General features: G+C 32.9%; 1 protein-coding gene across 1 annotated transcript; it reads right to left on the bottom strand.

Moving 5' to 3' along the window:
- Positions 1-3,524: 3,524 nt before the first annotated feature.
- Positions 3,525-5,527, bottom strand: LOC106301380 (transcription factor HBI1-like). Its single transcript, XM_013737760.1, has 6 exons — positions 4,924-5,527; positions 4,628-4,846; positions 4,409-4,543; positions 4,255-4,326; positions 4,022-4,165; positions 3,525-3,934 (listed from the first exon to the last, which is right to left on the bottom strand). Exons 1-6 carry the CDS (start codon positions 5,296-5,298, stop codon positions 3,866-3,868), a joined length of 1,014 nt encoding a protein of 337 aa, XP_013593214.1. The 5' UTR covers positions 5,299-5,527; the 3' UTR covers positions 3,525-3,865.
- Between the last annotated feature and the right edge of the window lie 6,008 nt (positions 5,528-11,535).

Here is an 11,535-nt window from a genome sequence, read left to right as displayed (position 1 = left end):
ATAAAGTTGAGCAAAATATTCATAAATTTTTATTCGATTCGTTATCCATTTTGATTGGAACCAAAAAAATATGGATATCCGTAACTCTACGAAACAAATCAAATACTAAAATACAATATCTAATAAATAAGCAAATCACAAATACTAATATTTTTAGGAACATATATCTAATTCGATCAGTTATATGCATATATATACATATATGTAAATAATTATATATACGTTATATATATTATACTTTATAACAGTTTTACAATATTTTTATGAATTAAATTTATTATATTAGGTACTAGAATTTAAAAAGTAAAATAGTGTTTTAATTTTGTAATAAAATGTTATTATTAATTTTTTCAATTATTTTAAAATTTTATTTTATTAATGGATCAAATCGGATATTCTTTAAATTCTAAAACATTTTGATATTCGAGTCACTGAATATCTAGGTGGCAAAAGATCGAATCTAACGAATGCTTCCAAATATTCAGATATTCGATCTGTGCCCACCCCTATTTACGGATACAGATTTATTTTCTTTATATGAAAAAAATGACTAATGTCAAGGCCTTTTTTTATTTTAAATTAATTTTAATTTTATCTTTTATGTATTATTTTGAACAAAAATGTCATTTGATATTAATTAACAATATATTTGTCAACTATTTTTATATATTTTTTACATACACATACATGTGCACCTTGATGTGAGCACTTTGTAACTAAATATTCACCACAACTGAAGTATCTAATTTTTTTGAAAGTTGAAATATTTTTTCTTAATGCTTCTTTCACTACCGACCAAATTGTAGTGAAATGATTTGTTTTAATAATTTTCTTTTATTTTTCTTAAACTATTATCTGTTTAGAAACTATAATATGAAACTATTGGTTCGACATGACGACTATCTATATTTATAACATGAAAATAAACAAATAATATTAATTTTTGGTTTTTACCGGAAAAAAACCAAAAAATCAAACATTTTAACAAAATAAACTAAAATGAATATCAATTAAAAATAATAGTTATATTTTAGAAGATTAAAAACAAAAAAATAACTTAAAACCGAACCAATATCCAGATGAAACAGATTTAATGTCTTTTTATTAAAAAAATGAAACTAATAATTACATTGCGCGCAAGGCGGAGATTATTACCTAGTTTTAAAGGTATAGTAGTAGCATACATTAAAGTAGTAAATAGTAAATACCACATATTCTCAAACTAATTATTTTCCATAGTTATGTAATGATATTTTCTCTTGATTTGCTTCGTAAAAGGTGTCTCCCTGTTGCATGTTGTTTTTACTGTTTAATTAGATTAGTCAAAACAAAATTGTTTGCAATTGGAATACTGAATGTTATAAGACAAAGACATGTTGCAGGTTAAGAACTGAGAGAAAAAAACACTCAAAACTTAACGAAGGAAAAAACTTCTAACTAATATTTGTGTTCAGCGAGATAATTAACATTTTAAGATCAATGGAATTTGTATAACAAATCTAACTTAATTTTATATGTTTGTGGTTAATCAATGATAAATGTGTGTTATTGGTTTGTTTATTCATATTCATCTCCCTCTATTAAATCAAAGTTATATTATACATGTAGTTTTAGTTAAATATATCTGAAATTTGGTCTTTTGTAATCACAAAAATTCCCGGTTTTACCAAAAAAAAAAAAAATTCTCTGTCAATACTAATATAATATAAATAATAAATAGATATATGTTGTAAATTTTTACAAAAAAAAAGATTGTATACAGTTATAAGTACTTTACTAGAAATGAATAAATGAAATTTCATGTATTTCAAAAAGCAAAGAAAAAATACTTTTAATTCTTGTGATAATAAGACCTCATCTATATCATTTCTGGAGTTTCAAATAATATATAAATAATTTCCAATAATTGACAAAGTAGAAAGATAAAAAAAAATCTCATAGGAACCGAAAGACAAAAGAAGATCCACTTTGGTTAGAAATCTCTGTAAGACTGTAACCACAATGATGCCCACTCTTTGTGGTTCTCATTCATCATCCTTCGATCCTCTCAAAATCTCTTAACTACTCTCATTCGTCAAATTTCATATTTGGTTATGGATAATATCTAACAGATCCTGTCAAAATCAGACAGTTCATAGATTAGATCATTGGTTGGAAAAATAATATGAGAAAAGAACATTGACCCACTTGTTAGCTTGAAAGCTACTTTTAGAAAAACATATTTTGATAATATTTATGGTCAGCATCAGTAAAATTATACATATCACTATAGTTTATAGTAGTATACTAATAATAGATTTATAGTACATTGATAAAGTTGGAAAACAAATTAGTAAGCTGAAAGTTATCAAGCCAACAAATCTAACGCCGATATGCACGAAAAAGTAGTTGTGATCTGTTTATGTATTTAAATGCATGAAGAATTAAGAAAAGGTAGCTAGAAAATTAATTGGTGGTAAGCTAAATATGTAAGTATATCATTTAGGGCTGGAATTTTTAACTGAACCAAACCGAAAAATGTTTTCAGTTAGTTTGGTTCGAAAGTTCGGTTCGGTTTGGTAAACAAAAAAAAAATAGTTTTCGGTTTGGTAATCGGTTAGTTCGGTTTTCTAAAAAATAATAATAATTTCAAAACAATACCAATTTTAACCAAAATTCCGAACCAAACTAAACGAACTAACCACAATCCGAATCGAAATAACCGAAAAATCGAACCAAACTAACTAAATTTTGAACCAAAATAACCGAAATAACCAACTTTTTGAATTTCATTCAATTTTAAACTGAAAATTTAACCAAACTAACCTAATTTTGGAAGACCATAACTAGCCAAATTTTGAGCTGAACAACCCAAACTACCCGAATAAACCGAACCCGCAAGTCTTATCAGCAAGGAGACCGACTATGTCACTTTTTAGAAATTTTAAAAATCAATATTATATCATTCGTATATCCATTGATATTGCTTTTGATCACTAACATACAATATGGGGGGTTTAATTCAGATGGTTAAAACATTAAATTACATGTCATGATAATATGCTGTGATAATTAAAGCTCAGGCACTAAGCAATTTTGAGTAGAAAGAGATGCCTTTTAACGGGCTTACAAATGACAATTGATTTACTGGTGTTTAATGCTAGTTATCAGTTAATCTCCGATTTTGCTCGTTTTGTCATTGTTACAAGTGGTTACAGTTTTGCTAGTCCCTAAGAGATGATTCACATTTATGCTTATGTAATAGTTTGTCTTTGACAATTCTGTAATGATTTTGTGAACTTGTTTGAATATCAATAAAATGGTAATGCAAAAGAAAAAAAAAAAAAAAAACTGGCCGCTTAGACACTGTATATTCGAGGATCCAATTATTTTTGACGATCTCAATAACTCACGGTGACCTTATAATGAATTCTGATAGCAATGGACTAGAAGGCCGCCTAATTGACAAATGACTACATTTAGTTGACAATGCTATCTTAGAAAGATAGGGATTTTACAAGTTGCAGAAAAAGAAATAAGAAAAAGATCAATAATATGCTTCAATATTATTATATATCCAACAAGGAATTGTAGTCGCCACAAGAGTTGTCTCTTTCTTCTACTACACATATCTATCTATAAGTCCTGTAAAACATAGTGTTTATTTACTCTCTTCCTCTCTCTCTATATATATTATCTTATAAACCAAGATTTACACAAAGATTGATGGTGACAAGACCATTAAATTGCTGTCTCCAGTTCTTCTGGTTTAAATATCAGAAAACAAGGATCAAAAGATAATGCAAAAGCTGAAAATATTCCATGAACACGGAGTTGTCACTTTTATCCTGATGATGTCAACTTCATTGCTTCAACGAATATTTTCTTAGTACTGAAATCCGAGGCTAGATGTGTTGTAGAGACTCTGTGACTGAGTATCCCAGCTTGCAGATGGCTGAAACAAAGAGATAAAAGAGACAGGTTACTTCTCAGACAAGTAACAAGAACTCAGAGAAGTTTTCAGATTGATAAATGTTTTTACAGCTTCAATAGTTGTTGCTTGGTTCGGGTTTATCACTGATAAATCTAGAGATCCTTGCTGATCCAGCGGAAACAATGGCGCATCAACCATTAGTGATGGCTTTGAAGCAACTACTACAGGAAGATTTGTAAAGTACGCCTGAAACTGAAATTTCATAACAAATGAAAAAGCTTATTATCATAAGTTCTTGAATATTAACAGTTTGATCTTGAGGGTCTAGAGACTGGCTTCACCTGTTTTACAGATAAGTCCTCCATAGCAAGCTCGAGTTCTGGGTTTAGGACAGCCAGTTTCATCGACAAGAACTGCAAAAGTTTGTCACTTAGAAGATTTAGACTTCTAAATTTGGTTAATGGTGAAACAGAGAATTATGGTTTCATTACTTACCTCAACTTGCCTCTGGAGAGATTGAACATAATTAATGATCTCATCAAGCATACCAGCTCTTCCAGTGACTTTGTTGCATCCAGGGACAAGATCTTGCAGATACTTCATCTTCTTGCTGATCTTTTCTCTTCTTGCCTGCCAAAGGAAACATCCAATTAAAACCCTAGAATTATCTTTTGACTTGTAGCACAAGAAAATTGGTCGAAACATTTTTTTTACCCTTTCTGCTAAACTGTGTCTGTCTGTTGCTTGGCCTCGACGAGCTCTCACGTGGATATAATCCAATTTCTGGGTCTCTGAAGCTGCCTTTGATTTCTGCTTTGAAGTTTCTGAAGATGCTTCCGTGTTACTCAAGTTTGATTTTACTTTCATGTTTGACTCTGTCTCAGCCTCTACTTTGATCTTCTTCTCTGTCTTTTCCTCTTCCCTTGTCTTAACCTGAGACATAATTATATTAGAAACATCAAACCCATGTTTCAAAACATACTTTTAAACCAAAATTTGATCTAACAAACCTCTGATTTTCTCTTGTTTTTCAAGATAATAGTTATGTTTTCTTCACTGTTGTTCAACATTACCCCCACTGTATCGGCTTGATCCATCTGGCAGCTATTTGTTCTTGAAATGCAGCCATCCATAGCTTCATGTGAAGGACCAAAACCCATGCTATAGTTTGGTCCAAAACCAGATCCAAGCATTTGAAAATGGCTGAAGGTATTCTGCAACAACTCATCATTGTTGGTTCCATGGAACTGAAGAAGTTCAGGTGAAGCATTAGTAGTGCTCAGAACTTGTTGTTGTTGTTGTTGCAGCCATTTAAGCCTTTCAAGTACAGACACATCCATGGAGCTCAAGGACATGCTTTCTAGAGAGACAAGACATTCCAACATATCGTTCTCTGCAAAAAATCTCTCAACTTGAATTTACGGATTTGATCTTTAAAGTGAGACCAAAAGTACAAACAGAATAGAGGACGGGGAGAAACGCTCTGATTTTGTGTGTCTGAGTGTGTGCTTAAAGCAAGAGATGATTTGCTATAAATGTATGAGGAGAGATTTAGGTTTATGTAATGTTGTTTGGGTAGGTTGCTTAGAAGAGATGAAAGAGGTTGGAGAAACTAATCCATTGATATCATTCTGCTTAGCTTTAAATAGAAAGCAACATTGACCCACACACATAGGTCCCCTACTGGTTTATGTTTTCTATTTTTCCTTTTAAAATGTTTATTTTTACTTACTTCTTTGTTACATCTTATTGCTATACATAAATACCCCCTTACCAATATAACATGTCACCATACATTTTAAAACGATTATGAAATGGAAAAGAGTATAAAAAAATACTGTCATTATCTTTCATGAACGTTGAGAGTTAAACAGGTTTTAGAGTTAGTTGATAAATCGGGTCCAGCGTTTAGAGACACTCGACTATGACTAAGAGGAAAATAAAATTAAAAAGGCACAAGAACTATTTGCATAAAATAGTAGTAAAGATTCGGTATCTAAGGAAGATTGGGACATAAGTTGATAAAAGTAAAGGTTGGGAGCAAAGAAGGTGAGAGGTGAAGCTGTGGGGTCTAAGTGACATAACCCACACCATGTGGGCTTGTCCTTATGAACACTACATTTAGAGGTTATTTATCCCTTCTTGTGTGTCTATGTTTTTTTTTATTTTGATTTTTTTCTTTTCTTTTTGCCCTTTCAAGTTGATGAGAGGAGCTTATTAGGAAAATAAACGATGAAAAAGACCTTAATACTTATGGTATTTGGGTTGGATGCTTGACTATAAGATCTTCTTTTCTTAACACTAATAGATTAGACTAATACTCCCTCCATTTCATAAAAAAAATATCATTTTAACAATTTTCACAGAAATTAATAAAATGAATCAAATGTATTAATGTCTTTAATAATTACATCTATTTAATTAATAGTGTTTGAGAAGTAAAATCATTTATAAGATAAATGCATTTTGCAATTATTATTAAACTCAATTAGGTATAAATCATATTAAGGAAAAGTATAAAAAATACTGTTTATAAAACAGAGAAAATATTTTTCAACAAAAACAATAAGGCTTCAATTGGTGACTACTAAAAAAAATTGAAAAAATGAACAAAATGAAAAAGAAAAATTTATTTGAGGAATTGAAAAAATAAAAAAAATATGAATTTTGGTTCATTTTATTCGTTATCAAAATTGCAGAGGGAATTTTTTTTTATAAATTCATTTATCCATGAAGAATTTAGAGAAAAAAATGGAATCCACCTTTCAATAATTTGACTAAAATATCAACATAACTGATATAAATTTCGAGGAAGAAAAAATTTACCACAATTTTTGTCCTTCAACATGGCACCAATAAATGGATATATAATGTTGGATATATAATGTTGGATTAATCAGATTGATACATGACTAAAGTCGATAGAAACATCTATCTATCCTATTAAAAGTGAAGTACAAATGAGAAATAACCCTGGCTTTTTCTTATTATTTACGTTTCCCTGAAACTGGTTTTAGTTAAATAGATTTTGCTAATTTATCCAATTCATTTCGCGCGAGGTTCATTAGCAAAGCCCATTACGTTTTTTAACAACATTTTAATGGGTCATGTCCATTAATAAAACGGACATTATGTATACTATGTATTACATTTTAATAATTTATCCAACTCATGTTTTTTAATGGTGCATTTCCTTCCTATGTACGTAACTTTTTTGGTATGAGTGTGTGAGAAGCATTTCTAAACCGGACATTATTATGTATTACACTAATGTAATTCATCATTTAAATTTTTTATATAACCATATAATATAAGATATTTAATATAACAATTAAATAACCTATAATAAATATTATAACATTTCAAACCGATATGCAGAAAGCGGATGAAAAACTTTTCAGGGGATACACTGAGATCATTTGGAACCAGTACGATATGCAGAAAGCGAATGTCAAGCATGGTTTGAAGCGAACAAGGTGGTACAACCAGTGGTCCAAGACATCAATGCTGAGGAATCTCAAGTCATAAACTTGAATAATATTTGTTTGTTAGATGGATCTTGGACAGTTTCTGTTCATTTTAGTGGATGGGGATGGGCTTGGATGGACAGTGGTGGGAACATTCAACTTATGGGGGCAAGGAACTTCACTCGGCGCGAATCAGCTTTGCATTCGTAAGTAGAAGCATTGCGGTGGGCAATGGAGAACATGCTTAAACATTTAACATGCCAGAGCTTTGGGACAGATTGCAAGGAGCTGATTGCAATGATAAAAGAACCTCATGCTTGGCCAAGCTTTGCGATGGAGTTGGAAAGGATTGAGACGCTTCAAATTTGCTTTCCGGATTTCAACATCATTTATGTTCCACGAGCGTGCAATCAGACTTCAGATTTTTTAGCTAAGACTGCTAGATCCTTCCATAAGGAGTTACTTTTTATTGGTTGTTCTATCCCGGTCTGGTTATCCAGACCACCTCAAGTTTGAGTAATAGAATGGCTTTTTGACGTAAAAAAAACATTTCAAACCAAAAATGAACGCTCCGCGCGGGCGGATCATGGTCTAGTGATATTTCTAAAAACAAAGCCCACAAACGATAGTCAAACTAATCAAATTTATACTAGACCAATCTTTTTTTTTAAAGATGGATTGGTTTTACAAAACATTAAAATCACAAAGCTAATGATTACAAACTCTATGTATGGATGCAATAAGTTTATATTACTTGTTAATGGATTTTTTTTTTGTTTTTTTTGTTTTTTGTTTAGATCCGGTTACAAGCAGGTTTTGAACAAAATTTCCAAAGTTAATCTAACAGAAAAACTAGCTTCGCCCGCCCACTAAACCCGGCACATTCCGCTAGCTCGTCCTCGAAATTCTTCAGAATCGGTTACCGTTCTCAACCATCGACTAGAATCACTAGAAGGTGAAGTTCTTCTTGTTGCCTCGGATGCCGGGACTCCTCGTGTCGTCTCTGGAGTAGCTAGCTCCCAACAAACTCCACCGAACTTGTAACCATCACTATCTCTGAAGCTCCACACGACAAATAGAAGAGAGTTCCGGATACTTACCATGAGCCTTGCAATCGCCACCAAAGCCAGGCTTGTACACAAAACCACACAGCGTTTGAAACCTCCTCCCAACCAAGCAAGTGCTTGCTACTACCGCCACCGAATCTGTACATAAAAGGACCTGACCTCTATGCCACACACCAATGCGAGAAGACTCTAACGACCTGCACACAATCAGCCAGCTACACTACCAATGATGAATCAAAGACCAATCATCGGCACTGGGATGGTAGCTGAGCACAAGAGAGACACCGCCACAGCATGACAAGGCCTGGACGCCTCTTGCCGCCTTAAACTCCGCCTGCATACCCGACCCCGACTCGCCTCCGAGATGGAACCACCACCGAAGCTGACTTTGACTCCGCCGAAAAGGAGACGAACCCCGACGACCCGTAAGGGCTCCTGATTCCACTCAACGAAGCCACACGCCTCACCAGACAGAAGCAGCAGAGACTCCGCAGCCTAGCCGTACAGCGCACCAACACACAACCACGAGCAGAGAGGTAGCAAGAGAGGATCTAAAAGTAAAACACGATCCTCTCTCTCAGCTGTAAAAAGCCGACTCCCCTATCAGGAACCCCTGCACGCCACCGCGTCCCAGCTCCAGATCAAGCCTAGTCTTAACTGTTGTCGACGAAACCTTGCGCGTGATTCTCTAACGACGGAGACGCGACAAGCCAGAGACCGGAACAAAGAAATAGAAGAGGGGAAATGACCGGAGAGCAAAGACGAAACCAGAGGAGAGGAGAGGGAAACCTCCGGCGGCCGGACGCGCGCAGACGCGCCGAACTACGCCGGAGAAGATGAAGACCTTACGTTTGCTTGCGACTTGAGAGGATAGAGGAGAGAGAAAAGGGGTTTCTGTAAAAAACAAATCCAAAACTTTTGCTTAGTCTGTTAATGTATAAATTAGTAGATAATTTTATCTATTTAGGTATATAACCAAGGGGTCATCGCTCTCTTCTTCAATTTTTCTGAACCATCAAAAACTCCATTAGAATTTGTATCACCTCACTTTTATGTTCAGTTGAATAGAAGCTATGCTACATGTTGAAGCATTTGCTTTCAACTCATGGATCACCATTTTCTCGTACATGATCATCATAATTCATAGCTAGCTGATTTTCTCTTGGTTTAGCTAATGCTCTGTTCTTATATCAAGTATTTTGCGAGGCTTTTTGCTCAACATTCTCTCTGTACACACACATATATCAATATTCTTATCTATAAAATTAACATTGTAACAAAATAAAATCACCAAACATTGAACATTAAGTACATAGAAGTGGTCTAGGCGAATTTTGGAGATATTCAGATTCAAAACAACTCAAAAACACTATAACTGTGTGACCACGCGGTTGTGAGACCATGATTTGGACCTCATTTGAACATCCAGAAAGATGGTCCATCCATTAACTGCACATTCTCTTTTTTTTTTTTTTTTTTTTTTTTTTTTTTTTAAAACACATCTGCACATTCTCTTGAAATATTAGTTTGTATCATTATATAGAGACGAGATACCCTAGGTTTTTTCAAAAAAATTTCATCGGTTACGGTTGAATAAAATACCTTTCTTGCATTTCCCATAACAATGTTATTTAATTAAATAGTATGTTTTAAGATAAAATGATATGATTAGATTATGTGCTGTTCTTTTCAAAATATAATAAATAGATAAAAAAAAATGGCTTTGGAAAGATTTTGATCTTTGTTGGTTTTTGGCTTTGAAAAGAATGTGTTTTTTGCCGGCTTATGAATGTATGACCGCATTTCACATGTGTTTAATATAATATCGGGAGACAAAAAATGAAATAGCTTGTGATTTGCACTATTAACATCTTGTTATTTTTTTACAAATCACGCACAAATTTTTGCTACACTTTGAGGTGTGATTGTAACCTCACATAGTACATTTGAATGTATTTAACGAAAAACTTCAACTTTATTAACCTAAGCAGTAAAGGTTTATGATTAGTTACTATGTGAATACTCTTTCAAAATGTCTAACTTATGATGTTTTTTTTATCAACATGTTTTGGTGGTATATTTCATTTATTAATTTACAACTGAGACCATTTTTAAGATAAAAATGTTAATTTCTTATAAAACACATGCACTATCAACATTCTTCGTATTAGCACTACAAGATAAAAATGTTAATTTCTTATAAAACACATGCACTATCAACATTCTTCGTATTAGCACTACAAGATAAAAATGTTAATTTCTTATAAAACACATGCACTATCAACATTCTTCGTATTAGCACTACAAGATAAAAATGTTAATTTCTTATAAAACACATGCACTATCAACATTCTTCGTATTAGCACTACAAGATAAAAATGTTAATTTCTTATAAAACACATGCACTATCAACATTCTTCGTATTAGCACTACAAGATAAAAATGTTAATTTCTTATAAAACACATGCACTATCAACATTCTTCGTATTAGCACTACAAGATAAAAATGTTAATTTCTTATAAAACACATGCACTATCAACATTCTTCGTATTAGCACTACAAGATAAAAATGTTAATTTCTTATAAAACACATGCACTATCAACATTCTTCGTATTAGCAATTATATAATTTATTCTTATATGTGTTTAGAAGTGTCCATATATGTTACCTTTCAAAATAACGCATCAATGGATCCTCGCAATTGAGTAGAATATAGGTGTGTGCACTATGAGCGTGTTGTTCACTCGACCACCAAACCTCTTTTGACTTCCCACCGAGTCACCCAATCTGGCTAAAGATATCTGGAACACCAGCAACTGCATATGTCGGCGCAACACCGCCATCATCATATCTTCTTGGAGCTCTTCTCCGGGTACGTACTTTTGACGCAAAGTAGTACGATGTAAAGTGAGAAACTTCTTCCATCAAACTTTCAGCAATTATAGAACCTTCAACTTTGGCGAAGTTCTTTGCTTTTCCCTTCAAATATTTCATGGTTCGCTCATACTGATACATCCCTCCGTAATGTACAGGTCCACGAAGCAATGCCTCATATGGGAGGTGGACAGCTAGATGCTCCATGACGT

This window comes from Brassica oleracea, chromosome C7 (genome assembly GCF_000695525.1).
Source record: "Brassica oleracea var. oleracea cultivar TO1000 chromosome C7, BOL, whole genome shotgun sequence".
Lineage (NCBI taxonomy): Eukaryota > Viridiplantae > Streptophyta > Magnoliopsida > Brassicales > Brassicaceae > Brassica > Brassica oleracea.
This window is presented reverse-complemented; position numbering and strand designations above follow the sequence as displayed.